The 20,079-nt window shown below is 36.8% G+C and overlaps 1 protein-coding gene across 5 annotated transcripts in view; it reads right to left on the bottom strand.

Annotated features, from left to right (window-relative positions):
* COL24A1 (collagen type XXIV alpha 1 chain) overlaps positions 1 to 20,079 on the bottom strand; it is a 393,929-nt gene that overhangs the window by 71,856 nt on the left and 301,994 nt on the right. For all 5 annotated transcript variants that reach the window (XM_060400630.1, XM_004002153.6, XM_060400613.1 and 2 more), the window contains 6 exons: positions 19,785 to 19,838; positions 19,476 to 19,529; positions 18,513 to 18,569; positions 11,171 to 11,224; positions 3,997 to 4,050; positions 3,833 to 3,886 (listed from right to left, as the gene is read on the bottom strand). In XM_060400630.1, coding sequence (XP_060256613.1) covers positions 3,833 to 3,886; positions 3,997 to 4,050; positions 11,171 to 11,224; positions 18,513 to 18,569; positions 19,476 to 19,529; positions 19,785 to 19,838 — 327 coding nt within the window. The remainder of the gene's footprint in view (positions 1 to 3,832; positions 3,887 to 3,996; positions 4,051 to 11,170; positions 11,225 to 18,512; positions 18,570 to 19,475; positions 19,530 to 19,784; positions 19,839 to 20,079) is intronic.

A 20,079-nucleotide genomic window follows, 5' to 3' on the forward strand; every position in this document is an offset into this window, starting at 1 on the left:
AATTTTTAAAAAAGAAGCATATTGCCATTACCAGACATATTTTTCAGAAGTCAGAAGTTCTCAGAAACAAGATAACTTCACCAAAATGGGATGTTAAGTTACTAAAATCTGAAGATAGTTGTGCTAAAAAGTCAATTTGACAATAATAGCAAGATAAAAAATTTCAAAAGATGTTACATACTCTGAAAATGAGCTTAAATATTTTAAGGAAAGATCGTGTATGTGGTAACAGAGAAAAAGGGCTTTTCTGTAAGAAATAGAAATCCCATTTTGCTAGAATTTGATGAAAGGGAACTATATTAATCAAGGGTTATACCTCCAGGTTCAAAAGCTATTTTACTTGCTTCAAAAAGTCACTAATGTAAATTCCTCCTAAAGGTAAGAAAATGGGATAGTTGGTGAACTGGGTTTACTTGAAGTAAATACAATTTCTGGAACATATGATCTCTAGAATAAAATTTTCCCCATAATAAAATTAATGGGAAAAACTCTCTAAATCAAATGCAAGACATCTGAGTGGACAGAGTTAAAGGCAATCCATTGACTAAATTTCCATGAATTAGGTTTCTACCACAGGCCAGGAAGGGCACTCAGAACAGAAATTAAGTTCCATTACAAAGAACATAAAGTTATACTTTTAGTGTACCTGAGTTTATGACTTAAGGTTCAGATATGCTATACATATATATATAAGTGCTTTATTCCAAACATTCCAATAACAAAATAAAAACAAAGACATTCATGTACCATCACAAATCAATTATGTTTTGGGGTAACTATTATGTTGGGAATTATTTCAGAACAGGTAAATATTGTACTCTAAAACCTACATATATGGGTCTATCATTATGAAAATTAGATCATTGTGAATATTAGTTATTAATACTTGGATAGGTATGAGGAAGTAGCTCCCAACAGAATAACACTAAAGGAAAATTATGGCTGTGCAGATTATTATTATTTTTTTGTGTGCAGATTATTTTTAAAGAATACTTTTGTCACTTTCAATGGTAAAATTGTGGCAGAAACCTACCTACTGAACATAAAGTGTATTGAAAATAACAAAATAGTCTCTGCTGTTTTTAGATGCTCAATTCATGAACAATTTCCTTATGACAATTATTGTCATCATAACTAATATGAAGTATGCCAGTTAGAGAAACCACAGACTTCCAATGGAGGTTTGAAATACATAAATGTCAACAAAGTGTAAAAGACTGGTATTTTTTTGAATTTGTGCATTAAAAAAAGCCTTGAATTTGGAATTGCTAGGTATTCTTATAATAAATTAAGAGCCAAATATTACTAAATGTTAATCCTACACAGAGGTGGTCTGTTCAGTAGGAAATTAAAGACTGGGCCAAAGACAAAGAAAAAACAGGTGTTAGCAGGCGATTAATTGAGTTGGTGTCATAAAAAGGGAGAGAAATGTCACTCTTCCACCAATGCCCAAAACTCAAACATCATAAAGCCAGAAGCATTCTACACTCTTTTCAAACAACTTACTCATATTATTTTATTTAAATTTAAGTATCTCATAAATCAAACAGACTTTCCTGTTCCCATAATAGGAAAGGTGAATGAATTCATATATAGTCTTTAGAGTATACCCAGAATTGTGCTCTTTTGTCTGCTTAGCTTTGAAAAATAGAATGACCCTCCTGAAATCAGATCCATTTGAAACAGCTTTCAATTCACTGGAATTGCACCACTTTACAGACTATGAAAGTAGGTAATCTAATTCTTTAGATAACAGAAAATTTTAAATGTGCCATTACTATACAAACACTCATTTGTTGCTTATTTAAATGAAGCTGAAAAATAGTCATCTGAATACTTTGCTAGTTCTAACTTTTTTAGAGAGGGTAGCTTTAAAATACAAACATAGACTTAGAGAGGTAAGTAAGACTCATACTCTTTTTAACCAAGAAATTTCAACTCACTAAAATCTGGAATTTTGTTTTGGGAAGAAAATAAAATTTTGGCTTGAGTCTCTGTATTTGAAAGCCATTATGGGACAGTTCACTACATCTGCATTATGAAAGCCTCTAAAAATGTAGTGGTTTGCAATTGGTTTTCACTTGACTTGCTCCAGTTTTTTTCAATAGTTGTCCACAGTTTCATATCTGAGAGACTAATAAATGGTTAATTAATGGTTGGTTAAGTAAAATTAATATTTAATTTAATCTATAAAAGAAGGCATCTGTGTAATAATGGGAGTCAAGAAATAAAGTTTCTAATGTTGGTTTTGTTGTAACCAGTTTTGTGATCTTAGTAACTCATAATCTCTTTGGGACCTGAACTACTTCATTTGAAAGATGAGAGGGCTGTCCAGATGATTTTAAAGGGCCCTTTCCAAATCTAAAAAACACATTTAAAGCTTTATAGAAATAAGATGACGGCTATTCCACAGTATCCATCTGGCTATTCAAAGTGACCCCAGTGAGTAACACAGTCAGTGATATTCTGGTAACAACCGTTCCTATCTGAAATTGTATAAAGGTTTTTAGTGTAACCTTGGAATGTATGCCAGCATTGCCCATAGTGGGAAAAGAACTATTTCTCATGGATTATACAGAATTTAAACCATGAATCCTCAGCACTTTTCAGTTCTAATACCTGGGAATAGCTGACTATATAGGCTGGAGGTGCAGTGATCTAGTAAGAATATTTTATTTTCATTGGTATAATTTTAACAGATATGAAGAAACAGCAAAAAAAAAAATTCTTCTTTCTGAGATATGTCAAAAAGCAAAATGAAAACACCAAGAAAATGAAAGCACTGTAAAGGATTCAAAATTTTAAGATCAAACCTTGGGAGAGCATTTTCATCCTTAGCCATTTAAAACAAGCATAAGTAAGTCACATGAAAGCATTAGTAGTGTTCTAGGTTCACAGATTTTTCCACTGCTTTTTTCAATTTGGGTATTACAAATTCTAAGTGCATGAGACAGCTGTATTCTTTCTCCGCATTTTTTTAATAAGGCTGAATGAAAAATTGGATAGCAATGAACTGATGCTACAAATTACAGATCCAGTTGTTACTTAAGGTTGTGTGTGTGTGCTCAGTTGCTCAGTGGTGTCCAGCTCTTACGACTCCATGAACTGGAACCAGCCAGGCTGCTCTGTCCATGGGATTTTCTAGGCAAGAATACTAGAATGGGTTGCCATTTCCTTCTCCATATGTAAGGTTGAAGCAACATCTATTCTGATACAGGGCAGGAGATGGCTAAATTCAGTAATAACATATTTTTAGTTTGTCGATAATAAACTATGGGAAAAAACATCTTTTAAGCCAATTTTGACTCTGTGTCATATAATCCAATGATTTATACCCCTACTTTACTACAGCAGCTATATAAGCATGACTGCTAAATTTTCTCTTGGCGATACTGGTTTTAAGGCTAGTTGTTATTTCTACCTGAAACCCCAAAGAAGGACAATTAGTTTGGGATAAGTCTAGGCAATTTTCTAAAAGCCAGAGTAGTCTGCTGGTAAAGGGAAATTTGGAGGGCAGTCAAAACACATAAATTAATCAATAATGATGCTTTAGCACAACCCACTCCAGTGTTCTTGCCTGGAGAATCCCAGGGACGGGGGAGCCTGGTGGCCTGCCATCTCTGGGATCGCACAGAGTCGGACACGACTGAAGCTACTTAGCAGCAGCAGCAGCAGCACAATTATTGACAAACACATTGTTTAGAGACCCATGGTGATTCTTGTTCTGAAAGGGTGAATGATCATTTAAGTTATAATGAACAGCAACTCCCTGTGTCTTTGCTTTCTCAAGCCAGCAATACATTTCAAATTGTCTTAAATGATTTCAACTTACTTCAGATCCTCTCTCTCCTTTTAGTCCTTGTTCACCCTGGTCACCTGGCTCACCCTTTAACAGGAATCAAAACAGAAATCACATATAAAGCAGAGACCAAATAAGATATGTTAACATTAATGTTTTTAAATGCCAGAGTTACAAAGAATGCTTTCAAAACATACTGGGGGCCCTTGCTGTCCAGTGGCACCTCTTGGTCCTGGTATACCCACATGGCCCTATGAAGAGAAAAGGATATATTATTAGAATACACAAAGAGGATAGAGTAGTATCACTTAAAGTGGAAGTGAAGTCGCTCAGTCATGTCTGACTCTTGGCAACGCCATGGACTGTAAACCCGCTACACTGCTCTGTCCGTGGGATTTTCCAGGCAAGAATACTGGAGTGGGTTGCCATTTCCTTCTCCAAGTATCACTTAAAGTGGTAGCAGAATGTTGCAAATTTCAATTTAAATATTATAGAGATAATGATTCTCTCTTAGAAACAGTACAGAACATAATAGCCACTTGCATATAGTGATGACTGAGAAAGAGTATAGAGGTTTTTTCCATATGGGTTAATATAGGTCTGCCAAAAGATGTCTTTGCCCTAATCCTCAAAACCTGTGAATGGGATCTTATTTGGAGAAAAGGGTCTTTGCAGATATCATCAAGTTAAGTATTTTAGAAGGAGATTATCCTGGACTCTTTGTGACCCTCTGGATTGTAGCCCTCCAGGCCCTTCTGTCCATGGGATTATCCATGCAAGAATCCTGGAGTGGGTTGCCATTTCCTCCTCTAGGAGATCTTCCCAACCCAGGGATCAAACCTCTGTCTCTCTTGTCTCCTGCATTAGCAGGTGGGTTCTTTACCGTAGAGCCACCTAGGAAGTTCTCTGGATTATCCATGTGGGCCCCAAATCCACTGACAGGTTTCCTTGTAAGACACACAGAGAAAGACAAGGATACAGAGGAGAAGGTCATGTGAAGATGAGCAGAGGATGGAGTAATGCAGCCACAAGAGATGTTGTTAGCTACCAGAAGCTGGAAGAAGCAAGAAAGGTTCTTTCCTAGAGCCAATGATGGGAGCCCAGCCCTGTTCATATCTTGCTTTTGGATTTCTGGCTTCCAGGATCACGAGAGAATAAATTTCTGTTGTTTTAAGCCACCTGGTTTGCGGTAATTTGTTACGGCAGGCTCAGGAAACTAACGCAGTAAATAACTAGTGAATAAAGAGTTTGAAAGCAAATGCCTTTTTTCAATCTTTTTTCCAGTGTCCTATGGTCTCCACTTTTACAAATGAAGGTCACAGCCATTTAGATAGTAAATTTACTGAGTTGAAGACTGGTAGTCGTTACTGCATATGCCAAGACATCAAGTGACTCTGACTCTAGCAATCTGTCATCAGCCCAGTTCTCCTAGAAAGGAATGCTGACCGACCACATATTTCAAGTGTGCACACAGAAACTAACAACAACCTAGGGGCATGTCAGGTAACAGTTACGCAGAAAGAATTCCACGTGTAATCTCTTTTATCCCCTTCCCCACTGTCCACTTCAGATTCCTTTCTTCCTGTATATTACAGAAAGGATGCCAATAGGAAGGACAGTTATCAGGCTCATCTCCTTTCTGGGCTAAGAGAAGAAGGGATTACTTAAGGCTAATGATTTATTCTCTTGCAAGATCATTTGAAGTCTTTTTTGTTTGCATTCTGCAGCATAAATGTTTATGGTTTTAAGATTCAACTTCCTGATAAAGTAAACAAATCCTGTTTAAGGGAGAGAACAGTTGCAAGAGATAAAGGCTAATTTGGAAAGCTTTCTATAAATAGCACACAGTCATAACTAAAGAGAAAAGGATGACCACCAACAAACAACATGACTCTTACCAACAAAACATGACCAGGATCAGCAAGTAACAGAATCAGGTCAACCATGAGGGAGCTTCATTCATGTAAAAAGCCAGCTCAAGAGAGAAGCAATTGGTGAAAAGTTGGGGTTACAAAGTGAACTAAGTGAGAGTAACCATACTGAGTCAACTATAAAACTCCAAACCATCATGGTCTATTATGGTTTTGTCACCGTTCTAGCTGCAGTTTTACAGAGACCTTTTTAGAATGATCATAGAAGAGCCAACTGTCTCTTATAGGTTTGTGATGTTTGGATGCAAACCTTAGGAAAGACTTGTCTACTAGGAGCTCCACTATAGGTCCTTTGGCTCGTTCCATCCCAATAAAAACTGACAAATTATTTTCTACAATGGTGAGAATTAAATATGCTGCAGTAAATATTATTATGAAGTTATGTGGGCAAGGTTACAGGAAGTGATTGATTTTTTTTTCTGGTGATATTAGTAGTGGGAGGGGTTGGATGATCAAAGGGAGCCTGGAGAGGATTTTATATGGAAAGTGATGATTATATATGATGATGATTATAAAATCATAAGTGATGATTTTATATGGGAAGCTGAAGTTTAAAGGATGAGTTTTCCAGGTGGTAAAGAAATAGGAAGGCATTCTGCAGAGGAATAGCATAGGAGAATGAATGGAGATTCATCTAACACAACATGTTAAGTGGAGAATGGATTTAAAAGGGCTATGACTGTTGATAGTGAGTCTAGTTAGTGAGCTATTAAAAGAATTCAGGCAAAAAATGATGAAACCCTAAAGTAGGGCAAAGTGGATAGACTCCAGAGTTACATAAAAGGTCAAAAGAAGTGGCCCATTGAAGCTGAGAGATGAGAGGATAGAGAAAGGGGAGAATGAGAAGGGAGAGGTGAGAGAAAAGAGAAAGCAAGAGAGACAGAGAGCGAAAAAGAGAAAGAGAGAGATAGAAAGAGGGAGGACTAGTTTACTAGACACCTGGATGTCTGCTGGTACTATTCACTGAATTAAAGACATAAAAAGAGGAGGATCAGATTTGGACTGGGACATGCTGAGTCTGAGGCACCTGTGATGATGTCTAGTAGCTATTTGGATGTGTATATCTAATGCTAAGGACTGAAGGCCAAATGAAGATAGGATTAGTAGTTATTTTATTGTATGCAAAAAATGCTATGGCCTTTGCCTAACCAAAGTAAAAAGGAGTTTAAGGTACATCATAATTTATTCAACTTATTTCTAGGGCTTTGTCCCATATAAGTTTAGATTGACTTAATCTTAGGTATTTATGTGTTTCTGCTCACACTTTTAAAACATGAATATTAACAGTATAGTGTTCTTATTCATAACATGTCCTCCGGCTCTCTATCAAGCCTCGAATTGATCTTGACATACATGATGTGTAGTTTTCTAGATGGCAAATATTTTACTATATCTGCTTTTATACTGACTAAATATTCTTGTTTTTAATATGTGATGTCCAGGGAGTCAAAGACTGTGTGTTGAGTGCTCCGTGTTATATTCAAGGCTCCTTCCTGGTCCATGGAAGACACTAAAATAAATGCTGAATGAGAAGAGATTTAATTATATGTAACACATAAACCCACTCCAGTGTTCTTGCCTGGAGAATCCCAGGGATGGGGGAGCCTGGTGGGCTGCCATCTATGGGGTCGCACAGAGTCAGACATGACTGAAGTGACTTAGCAGCAGCAGCAGCAGCAGCAGCAACACATAAAACATATCACATACAGCGATGACTAGTATATGTTTACTGATGATAATGAACAAGATACTTGACTTTTGTGATTCTCAGTTTCTTCAAGAGGAAAAAAAGAACAAAGGATGGTGATAAAGGTTTCAAAATGTTTTTCAGTTGTTCATAGCCAGATGAAAGCAAAGTATTCATTATCCATTCCATATTTTTTCTCCAACAGGAAAATCTTTAAGAATATTTGTGAATATAAAAGTGTTTTTAAAAGCTTGGTGATTATTCAACCATAAAAAGGAAAGAAGTACTGACGTATTTTACAGCATGGATGAATCTTGAGAATACTGTGTAAAGTGAAAGGAGCCAGACACAAAAGGCTATATATTGTACGATCCCAATTATATGAAAGATACAGAATAGATAATTTGGTAGAGGTAGAAAGCAGAGTATTGGTTTCCAGAGGTTGGGAGAAGTAGAATGACGGTTTAACAAGCACAGGGCTTCTTTTTTGGGGTGATGAAAATGTTCTAGGCAGTGTGTGATGATCGTACAATATTGCCGATATATTAAATGTCTCTAAATTGTATCATTTTAAAATGGCTAAAATGGTAAATTTTATGCTATGTGCATTTGAGCACAATTTTAAAAAGCTTATAATAATTCTGACCATCTGTTTACTAGAGTGAAATGGTCATGTCTACAATGCCCATATAGAAAAGCAATCATTTAAAAGTATCACGTAAGGGTATAACAGAATAATCTCACTCTGAATAAAGCATGGTTCCACTATTTGAATTGAACGTGTGCTTGCAAAAATGTGGCAGGGTACGAGTGTGGGTATTTCATGACTTAGAGATGTCTAAGCAATGAAGTTATTGTGACTGTCTGACACTAAAGGGCTTTTTCAAATAGATCCATCAACAAATGATAAAATGACTCTTAAAGCCTAAGAAACAAGATGGAATAAGACAAAGAAGAAAATGTATATCACATTTGGTGGTAAAACATCCATGACTGAAGACTTTATCAGCACTATATGGACTAAAGGAGAACCAGATTCTACAGCCATCCTAGTGAAAAACTTTCCTCTGATGAAGGATTTCTGAAGAATGCAGGGACTATCCAGAAAAACAGGGGCAGGATTTTTCTTCTCCCAGCCAGGTGAGGAAGAGATTCTTTCCCTTCTAACAGAATAATTAGCTGTTTGTTTGCCATGCTGATATAGCTACTGGTTGTAGTTCAGTTCGGTTCAGTTCAGTCACTCAGTTGTGTCCAACTGTTTGTGACCCCATGAATTGCAGCACACCAGGCCTCCCTGTCCATCACCAACTCCTGGAGTTCACTCAAACTCATGTCTATTGAGTCTGTGATGCCATCCAGCCATCTCATCCTCTGTCGTCCCCTTCTCCTCCTGCCCCCAAACCCTCCCAGCATCAGAGTCTTTTCCAATGAGTCAACTCTTCACATGAGGTGGCCAAAGTACTGGAGCTTCAGCTTTAGCATCATTCCTTCCAAAGAAATCCCAGGGCTGATCTCTTTCAGAATGGACTGGTTGGATCTCCTTGCAGTCCAAGGGACTCTCAAGAGTCTCCTCGAACACCACAGTTCAAAAGCATCAATTCTTCAGTGCTCAGCTTTCTTCACAGTCCAACTCTCACATCCATATATGGCTACTGGGAAAACCATAGCCTTGACTAGATGGACCTTTGTTGGCAAAGTAATATCTCTGAATTTTGAGTATGCTGTCTCAGTTCAGTTCAGTTCAGTTCAGTTGCTCAGTCGTGTCCGACTCTCTGCGACCCCATGAATCACAGCACACCAGGCCTCCCTGTTCATCACCATCTCCTGGAGTTCACTCAGACTCACGTCCATCAAGTCTGTGATGCCATCCAGCCATCTCATCCTCTGTCATCCCCTTCTCCTCCTGCCCCCAATCCCTCCCAGCATCACAGTCTTTTTCCAATGAGTCAACTCTTCACATGAGGTGGCCAAAGTACTGGAGTTTCAGCTTTAGCATCAGTCCTTCCAAAGAATACCCAGGACTGATCTCCTTCAGAATGGACTAGTTAGATCTCCTTGCAGTCCAAGGGACTCTCCAGAGTCTTCTCCAACACCACAGTTCAAAAGCATCAATTATTCGGCGCTCAGCCTTCTTCACAGTCCAACTCTCACATCCATACATGATCACAGGAAAAACCATAGCCTTTACTAGACAGACCTTAGTAGGCAAAGTAATGTCTCTGCTTTTCAATATGCTATCTAGGTTGGTCATAACTTTTCTTCCAAGGAGTAAGCGTCTTTTAATTTCATGGCTGCAGTCACCATCTGCAGTGATTCTGGAGCCCCCCCAAAATAAAATCTGACACTGTTTCCACTGTTTCCCCATCTATTTCTCATGAAGTGATGGGACCAGATGCCACGGTAGAAGTCAAAAGAAGACATTATAAGAACCCGATTTTCTGAAGAACATGTAGAGAAGTTAGCACAGAAAAAGTCAAAGAAGTTTAAGAAGCTTCTCAAATTATGCTGAAAGCCGTGAGTTGGCAAAGAAAAGTTAATTTCAAGTAAAGGAGAAGGGGGTGACAGAGGATGAGATGGTTGGATGGCATCGTTGACTCAATGGACATGAGTTTGAGCAAACTCTGGGAGGTAGTGAAGGACAGGGAAGCCCGGTGTGCTGCAGTCCATGGGGGTCTCAGACAGTTGGACATGATTTATGACCAAATAACAAAATATTATATACTATTATGTACAGGGCTTAAAACAGACATTGAACAAGAAAGAAAGAAGTCATATTTAAATTGAGGAGCTAAAATATCTACACATTAAAAACAATTAGCAAAAATGATAGTAGCACAGGATTTTAAAATATTTGTATTGAATGACTTCTATAACCAATAAATACTATAGGACTAGATTAGAGGGAAAGCTTGCTGCTAGACAGTAGAAAGGCGGTATGAATTAGATTATAAGGGGTAAACAGGATTTATGTAAGTAAAGATTATGTAATTTTGTGAGCAAGCAGATAATGTTGTGAGCAAAGGAAAAAGATAGGAGGTATAGGGAGAGAGTTAACAAATGACCATTTTATTTAGTATATGACATTATAAACAGAAATGGAAGAGATATAGGGCAGGAATACAGAACATCCTCAACACAGATATGCTAATAAATAATGACACTGAATAAATTCTCTCCATAGTCTAATATAATTTGAGCAATACAGCTTGCCTCTGAAAATCCTTTTAAGAATAAAAGAGGATAAGAATTGACATAAGAATATAATGGTGTTTAACCATTTGACAAGTCTTTAATGAATTTCTACTATATAGTAGGACATTTGTGTTCTAGAAATTGGGGATATAATGATGAAAAAATGACAGTCTTATTCTCATGGATATTATATTTTCTTAGGGGATGTAGACAATAAACAAAAAATGAATGTATAAAAAGGTGGTAAGATAATTTGGATAACATTAAATGTCATAAAATAAAGAGTAATAAGATATAAAGTGGTGGATAGAAAGGGCAGTTAGAGAAGCCCTCTCAAAAGTAACATTTCAGTTGAGATTTGAATGATGAGACAAAGGAGCAATGGAAGGAGATGAAGATAATTTTAGAAAGAAGGAACAGAAAATACAAACAGCTTCTAGGATCAAAAACGTGAGATATTCCTAATTATCTCAATGATGCTTATTTTCATTTGCAACTGAGAAGAACCACAGAGAAACCTATTCAAATTTAGAAGAAAGGTGTGAAATGTATAGGAATTACCTTATATCCCTCTGCTCCAGGTTCTCCTCTCTCTCCTTGTTCTCCCATTGGACCCTAAAGAGACCACAGGCAGAAACAATCAATGTATCTAAGTATTTGAGAACACAGATGAAATAGTTAATGTGGAATATTTTTTTCTGAAAAATATGAAATCAAATGTACAATAATTTGTTTAGTTCCACTGTCAGACAGTAAAGAATCTGTCTGCAATGTGGGAGACCCAAGTTCAGTCCCTGGGTTGGGAAGATCTCCTGGAGAAGGGAATGGCTCCTTGCCTGGAGAATTCCATGGACAGAGGAGCCTGGTGGGCTACAGTCCATGGGATCACAAAGAGTCAGACATGACTGAGCAACTAACACCTTTCACTTTCACCTTCAGATAATTTCAAAGGATTGAATTTCAACAACACTAAGAACACCATAAACACTGATTGTTCAAAGACAATCTCATAATTATTCTGCTAGAAAAAATACTGACAAAATGAAGTCCAAGTAAACAATGTGAATTTTCAGGTGAGTAAAGTATGTTATAAAAGATATCAAAATAACTTGCATTTGTACTGAATATTAAAATGACTGAAAACAATTTAAGTAGGACCACTCAGCCATTAATTAAGTGATTAATGCACTGAACCAATTGCATTAATTAGAAAATATTATATTTAATCACCTTTTTAAAAGTATCTAAGAGCTAATTTTACTTTATCATTCTTTATTAGAAATTATATTGTCTATTCTTTAATCTGCAAAATCTTAAATATTAAGATATAAATTGACCTAAAGAAATTATACTTACTCACTTTAATTCTTGAGGCAGAAACGAATAAATTGTGAAAGTCACTCAGTCGTGTCTGACTCTTTGTGACCCCATGGACTATACAGTCCATGGAATTCTCCAGGCCAGAATACTAGAGAGGGTAGCTAGACCCTTCTCCACGGGATCTTCCCAACCCAGGGACTGAACCCAGCTCTCCCACATTGCAGGTGGATTCTTTACCAGCTAAGCCACAAGGGAAGCCCGAGAATACTGGAGTCGGTAGCCTACCCCTTCCCCAGTGGATCTTCCTTACTCAGGAATCGAACCGGGGTCTCTTGCATTGCAGGTGGGTTCTTTACCAACTGAGCTATCAGGGAATGCCTACTTTTAACTTTTTCTAAACATTTCTAATATAAAATCCTTTGATATGATAAGCAGTTCAAACTACCTATTCTAAAATGCACTTGAAAAACCAATTATCACATATCAGGACCAACTATCCCAAAAGGAACTCAAAAGAAATTCTCACCAGAACCATAAAATTTATTATGGATAAATAGCTTACTTCTGTGAATAAAGATATTAGACATAATGTAAAGACACAAATCTCTGACTTTGATTTAATTATTTAGAATATTCTTGGTTCAATTTTCACACCTGTCTCAAGTTTACTAATAAAATGACCATTATTATACTAGCTGTGTAATAAATTTATTATATTTCAGTGACATTCTTTGAACATGGAATAGGTGAATCTGGAGAAAAAGCACTACTCTATTCTTCTTGCCCATATTTTTCTTTGTACTTTTAAATTTCTGTACTGTTTCCGTATTTGTGTCTCTCAGAGGTTTAGAGACATTTATTAGTATTTTTTTTTTGTAGAGACATTTAGAATGCATTTGATACAGGATTTTTAAAGATATCATTCTGTTTCTTAATGATTTACTCCTTAAATTTATATAAGGTATGGGGTAACTTGGATTCCTTTTTTTCAATTGAGGTATAGTTTATTTACAATACTATGTAAGTTTTTAGGTGCATGACATAGTGATTCACAATTTTTAAAAGGTTGTACTTTATTTACTGTTAAAACACTGACTATATTCCCTGTGTTGTACAATATATCCTTGTAGCTTATTTAATACACAGTAGTTTGTATCTTTTATCAACCAGGGGATCTTTGCAGAAACTAATACCTGTGAATACTGAAAGGTACCAGGTCAATAATGTTCAGGTAACAAAAGATGATTAAAGGTTTACTGAGCATGGCCCCACCAATCAAACAAGACCCAGTTTCCCACTCAGTCAGTCTCTCCCATCAGGAAGCTTCCATAAGCCTCTTATCCTTCTCCACCAGGGAGCAGAAAGATTGAAAACCACAATCACAGAAAACTAACCAATCTGATCACATGTACCACAGCCTTGTCTAACTCGATGAAACCATGATCTATGTCATGTAGGGCCACCCAAGACGGATGGGTGATGGTGGAGAGTTCTGACAAAATGTGGCCCACTGGAGAAAGGAATGGCAAACCACTTCAGTATTCTTGCCTTGAGAACCCCATGAAAAGTATGAAAAGGCAAAAAGATAGGACACTGAAAGAAGAAATCCCCAGTCGGTATGGGCCCAACATGCTACATGACATGAGTGGAGAAAAAATTCCAGAAACAATGAGGAGATGGAGCCAAAGCAAAAACAACACCCACTTGTGGATGTGACTGGTGATGGAAGTAAAGTCTGATGCTGTAAAGAGCAGTATTGCATAGGAATCTGGAACGTTACATTTATGAATCAAGGCAAATTGGAAGTGGTCAAACAGGAGATGGCAAAAGTGAATGTCGACATTTTAGAAATCAGCAAACTAAAATGGACTGGAATGGGTAAATTTAATTCAGATGACCATTGTATCTACTATTGTGGGCAAGAATACCTTAGAAGAAATGGAGTAGCCATCATAGTCAACAAAAGAATCCAAAATGCAGTATTTGGATGCTGTCTCAAAAATGACAGAATGATCTCTGTTCATTTCCAAGGCAAACCATTCAATATCACAGTAATCCAAGTCTATGCCCCAAAGAGTAATGCTGAAGAAGCTGAAGATTGAATGGTTCTATGAAGACCTACAAGACTTTCTAAAATTAACACCCCCAAAAGATGTCCTTTTCATTATAGGGCACTGGAATGCAAAAGTAAGAAGTCAAGAAATACCTGGAGTAACAGGCAAATTGGCATTGGAGTACAGAGTGAAGCAGGGTAAAGGCTAATAGAGTTTTTCCAAAAGAATGCACTGGTCATAGCAAACACCCTCTTCCAACAATACAAGAGAAGACTCTACACATGGACATCACCAGATGGTCAATACTGAAGTCAGATTGATTATATTCTTTGCAGCCAAAGGTGGAGAAGCTCTATAGAGCCAGCAAAAACAAGACTGGGAGCTGACTGTGGCTCAGATCATGAACTCCTTATTGCCAAATTCAGACTTAAATTGAAGAAAGTAGGGAAAACCACTAGACCATTCAGATATGACCTAAATCAAATCCCTTATGATTATACAGTGGGAATGATGAGTAGACTCAAGGGATTAGATCTGATAGACAGAGTACCTGAAGAACTATGGAAGGAGGTTCATGACATTGTACAGTAGGCAGTGATCAACACCATCCCCTAGAAAAAGAAATATAAAAAGGCAAAATGGTTGTCTGAGGAGGCCTTATAAATACCTGCGAAAAGAAGAGAAGCAAAAGGAAAAGGAGAAAAGGAAAGATATACCCATTTGAATGCAGAGTTCCAAAGAAGAGAAAGGAAAAATAAGAAAGCCTTCCTCAGTGACCAGCACAAAGAAAGAGAGAAAACAATAGGATGGGAAAGACTAGAGATCTCTTCCAGAAAATTAGAGATATCAAGAAAACTTTTCATGCAAAGATGGGCACAATAAAGGACAGAAATGTTATGGACCTAACAGAAGCAGAAGATATTAAGAAGAGGTTGCAAGAATATACAGAAGAACTATACAAAAAATTTTTCACAGCCCAGATAATCACAATGGTATGATCACTCACCTAGAGCCAGACATCCTGGAATGTGAAGTCAAATGGGCTTTCGGAAGTATCACTGCAAATAAAGCTAGTGGAGGTGATGGATATTCAGTTGAGCTATTTCAAATCCTAAAAGACAATGCTGTAAAAGTGCTATACTCAGTATGCCAGCAAATCTGGAAAACTCAGCAGTGGCCACAGGACTGGAAAAGGTCAGTTTTCATTCTAATCCCAAAGAAAGACAATGCCAAAGAATGTTCAAACTACTGCCCAATTGCACTTATCTCACATGCTAGCAAAGCAATGCTCAAAATTCTCCAAGCCAGGCTTCAACAGTAGATGAACTGTGAACTTGCAGATGTTCAAGCTGGATTTAGAAAAGGCAAAGGAACCAGAGATCAAATTGCCAACATCCGTTCGATCATTGAAAAAGCAAGTGAGTTCCAGAAAAACATCTATTTCTGCTTTATTGTCTATGCCAAAGCCTTTGACTGTGTGGATCACAACAAACTGTGGAAAATTCTGTAAGAGATGGGAATACCAGACCACTTGACAGGCCTGCCTCATGAGAAATCTGTATGCAGGTCAAGAAGCAACAGTTAGAACTGGACATGGAACAACAGACTGGTTCCAAATCCAGAATGGATTATGTCAAGGCTATATATTGTCACCCTGCTTATTTAACTTCAATGCAGAGTACATCATGAGAAATGCTGGACTGGATGAAGCACAAGCTGGAATCAAGACTGACAGGAGAAATATCAGTAACCGCAGATTCGCAGATGACACTACCCTTATGGCAGAAAGCAAAGAAGAACTAAAGAGCCTCTCAATGAAAGTGAAAGTGGAGAGTGAAAAAGCTGGCTTAAACTCAACATTCAGAGAATGAATGCCATCACTTCATGGCAAATAGATGGGGAAACAGTGTCAGACTTTATTCTGAGGGGCTCTAAAATCACTGCAGATGATTACTGAAGCCATGATATTAAAAGACGCTTGCTCTTTGGAAGAAAAGTTATGACCAACCTAGACAGCATATTAAAAAGCAAAGACATTGCTTTGCTGATAAAGGTCCATCTAGTCAAAGCTTTGGTTTTTCCTGTAGTTATGTATGGTCGTGAGAGTTGGACTATAAAGAAAGGTGAGCGCAGAATTGATGCTTTTGAACTGTGGTGTTGGAGAAGACTCTTGAGAGTCCCTTGGACTTCCAGGAGATCCAACCAGTCCGTTCTAAAGGAAATTAGTTGTGAATATTCACTGGAAGGATTGATGTTGAAGCTGAAACTCCAATACTTTGGCCACCTGATCTGAAGAACTGACTCATTTGAAAAGACCCTGATGCTGGGAAAGATTGAAGGCAGGAGGAGAAGGGGATAACAGAGGATGAGATGGTTAGATGGCATCACTGACTCCATGGACATGAGTTTGAGTAAACTGCGGGAGTTGGTGATGGACACAGAGGCCTGGGTGTGTTGTAGTCCATGGGGTTGCAAAGAATCGAATGGGACTGAGCAACTGAACTGAACTGACCTGATCAAAAGATGTATTAGTATGTCTCCCATCAGTGAACTGTTAGTCCTTTAACCTTATCTTGCCTCTCTCTCATTCTCCCTCTGCAGTGTTAACCACTAGTTTGTTCTCTATATCTGTGAGTCTGTTTTTTTGTTATATTTACTATCTGCCTCATTTTTTAGATTCCATATATATGTGCTATGACATAGTATTTTTATTTCTCTGTCTTATTTATTTCACTTCGCAAAATTATCTCTAAGTCTACCCACATTGTGGTAAATAAGTAGTATTGTATATATTTTTGGGTATATGTATGAAAGTGAAAGTGAAGTCGCTCAGTTGTGTCCGACTCTTTGTGACCCCATGGACTGTAGCCTACCAGGCTCCTCCATCCATGGAATTTTCCAGGCAACTGTACTGGAGTGGGTTGCCATTTCCTTCTCCAGGGGATCTTCCTGACCCAGGGATTGAACCCGGGTCTCCCACATTACAGCCAGACACTTTACCATCTGAGCCACCAGGGAAGCTCAGGGTATATGTATATACACATATATATATATATGACTACATCTTCTTCATTCATTAATCTGTGGATGGACATTTAAGCTTATTTCATATCTTGGTAACCGCAAACACTGCTGCTATGGAATCGGGGTGCATATATCTTTTCGGATTACTGTTTTTGTTTTCTGAATATGTACCCAGGAATGGAATTGATGGGTCTTATGGCAGTTCTATTTTTAGTTGTTTGGAAAACCTCATAGTGTTCTGCATATAGATGCACCAATTTATATTTCTCCCAACAGTGCACAGGGTTCCCTTTTCTCCATCAGCTCGTCAACATTTGTAATTTGTGGTCTTTTTGATGACAGCCATCTAGGTGTGAGGTGATTATCTCATTGTGGTTTTAATTTGCATTTCTCTGATGGTTAACAATGTCGAGTATCTTCATGTGCCTGGCTGGCCATCTGTATGTTTTCTTTGGAAAAGTGTCTACACAGGTCTTCTGCCCATTTTTTAAACTGAATTTTTTTTTGCTATTGAAATGTTTATGAAATGTCTGAAATGTTTATATATTTTGGATATTAGCCCCTGAGTGGCCATACCATTTGCAAGAATTTTCTTCCATTCAGTAGGTGTCTTTTCATTTTTTGTTGATTTCTGATAAAGAATTTTATATATTCTTATAGATGAGTTTGCCTCTGTGTGAGGTTGGTTTGATTTACTCAGAAAAACTCTAGAATTTTTCCTATTTCTAAAACAGAGTATACGTTTCAATCATTTCCAAAGAGTCAGGTCAAAATATTGGGAGTGACTGTATATTCTGATTCTTCTGTTTTAGGATTCTTTTATTTTATATGATATCATGTGAAATATAGAAAATTTAACCAATTATATTTATTTCTGTGAACCAGGCATTTTTGCACTATTCGTTTAATTTACATATATCCTGCATACTGTTTTAATTAAGTATGAACATACAGACAGTTATTCAAATAATCAAAGATAGAAGAGCTACTTTTAAAAAATCATGGTTACAGCTACTCTTTAAAATGCTTAATTAGAAGGTTACAGATTAATAATCTTTAAAGAATATTGGCTCTAATAACTAGTTAGATGAATTTTGAAATCATTTGGCAACTGTGTATAAACTACTATAAACAGGATATAGATCAGATTTTTAAACATACTTTAGAAATAAATCTGAATTTGATGTATAAATATCTGCCCTAAATGCCTAGAGTATGTAATATTTTGATAACCTTTGTAAAAGGTTGTTCTCATAAATTTAATGCTGGAAATTAGATTTGGAAGTTCCTATATTAAACTTCTATATAATGCTAAGGATCTTGATCTGTATATAAACAGTTTTACTATTTAGATTATGTGACTGCAAGTACTGCTGTCATATAAAACCATGTTATAAAACTAAAAACAAAAAAAGTTCTTAAAAAGATGTAATTGGTGTTATGAATCTATTGTACTAACTGCATTTTATCTTAAAACATCAAAATAATTTTAGAAAAAAACTTACTGGTTCACCCCGAGGCCCAGGTGGTCCTAGGATTGTATTATCTTCTCCTGGATAACCCTACAATGAAGATGATTTATAAATAAAGTTAAATTAATGAAATAAATTAAAAAATTAAGCCTATTACTTTTAATAGTTTATAAAATATGCAATCTGGTTTTATCTTTTTTAAATGAAAAAGTTTTATCTACAAAACCTAGCATATGATACTTTATACACAGTTGTAATTCATATATGGTTCTCTTTGGAAGTGTCAATCTCCTTTAGTTACATTAAAAGCAGCTTACTAATTTTCTCAGTGTAGAAGGCAATGGCACCCTACTCCAGTACTCTTGGCTGGAAACTCCCATGGAGGGAGGAGCCTGGTAGGCTGCAGTCCATGGGATCGTGAAGAGTCGGACATGACTGAGCAACTTTACTTTCACTTTTCACTTTCATGCACTGGAGAAGAAAATGGCAACCCACTCCAGTGTTCTTGCCTGGAGAATCCCAGGGACGGTGGAGCCTGTTGGGCTGCTGTCTATGGGGTCACACAGAGTTGGACACGACTGAAGTGACTTAGCAGCAGCAGCAGCAGCAGTAGTTTTCCAACAATATTACCAATCAAAAGGAGTACTATTGTAGTTATTCTTAATCCATAAAAATTTTACCATAAACATGCTATAGTTAGTCATTTAATCTACAGTCTCACAATCTCTTTCAATAAGCAAATTAACATTAGTTTTACAGATTGCAAAGTATTATAACATATCATTTCACCTCAATCTGAAACTATCTATCAAAGACTTCTTAATTATTTAAAATATTTCTCCCTTTATATTTATTTTTCTTCTAGAATCTACAATACTTCCCAGGTTGAAAAGTACTTATTTTATTCTTTGAAAATGCTTCCAGCATACTTTCAGAAAGAACACATGAATTCAGTGTTTACTTTTAGGATTAAAAAGTCAATATAAACATACACACCTTTTCTCCTTTAGGTCCTGGCAACCCAGAAAGTCCTGGTTGACCTTCATGGCCCTAAGAGAAGGACAAATAAGTAGACAATTTCCATATCATTAGTATGTGCTCTATATAATACTATCACGGCTATGCCATTAGATATTACACTAATTCTGGAAGAAAAATAGGATTCACTGTATAGGAGCCTGATGTCTAAATATGCTAGAAAGTATTATCAGGAGATTTCATCTGAATTTGTATATTTGGGATGACATCTTTATGTAATGTTTTTATGCAAATATACATTTCTTATTTCCAATTAGAAATGCTTACCCTATATCCTAGAATTCCAGGCTCTCCAGCAGGTCCCATCAATCCTAAATGTCCCTAAAAAACAAATCAAACATTAGAAGGAAAACAGACAATTGTTTAAATTGTTAAACCTGCATTTTTGTTAACTTAGATTTTTCAAAGTATGAAATTCTACCTAGTCTGAAACAGGAAAACAAAAAGTAATTCTCCAACTTGCATCTTATTTTACTTCTGAACCATGTAAGTCCCACACAAATATGTTTCTTTGGTTTATTTCTGGTATGAACATCTTTAATCATATTAAAAGAAGTACTTT

The sequence above is a fragment of the Ovis aries genome, chromosome 1 (genome assembly GCF_016772045.2).
Source record: "Ovis aries strain OAR_USU_Benz2616 breed Rambouillet chromosome 1, ARS-UI_Ramb_v3.0, whole genome shotgun sequence".
Classification (NCBI taxonomy): domain Eukaryota; kingdom Metazoa; phylum Chordata; class Mammalia; order Artiodactyla; family Bovidae; genus Ovis; species Ovis aries.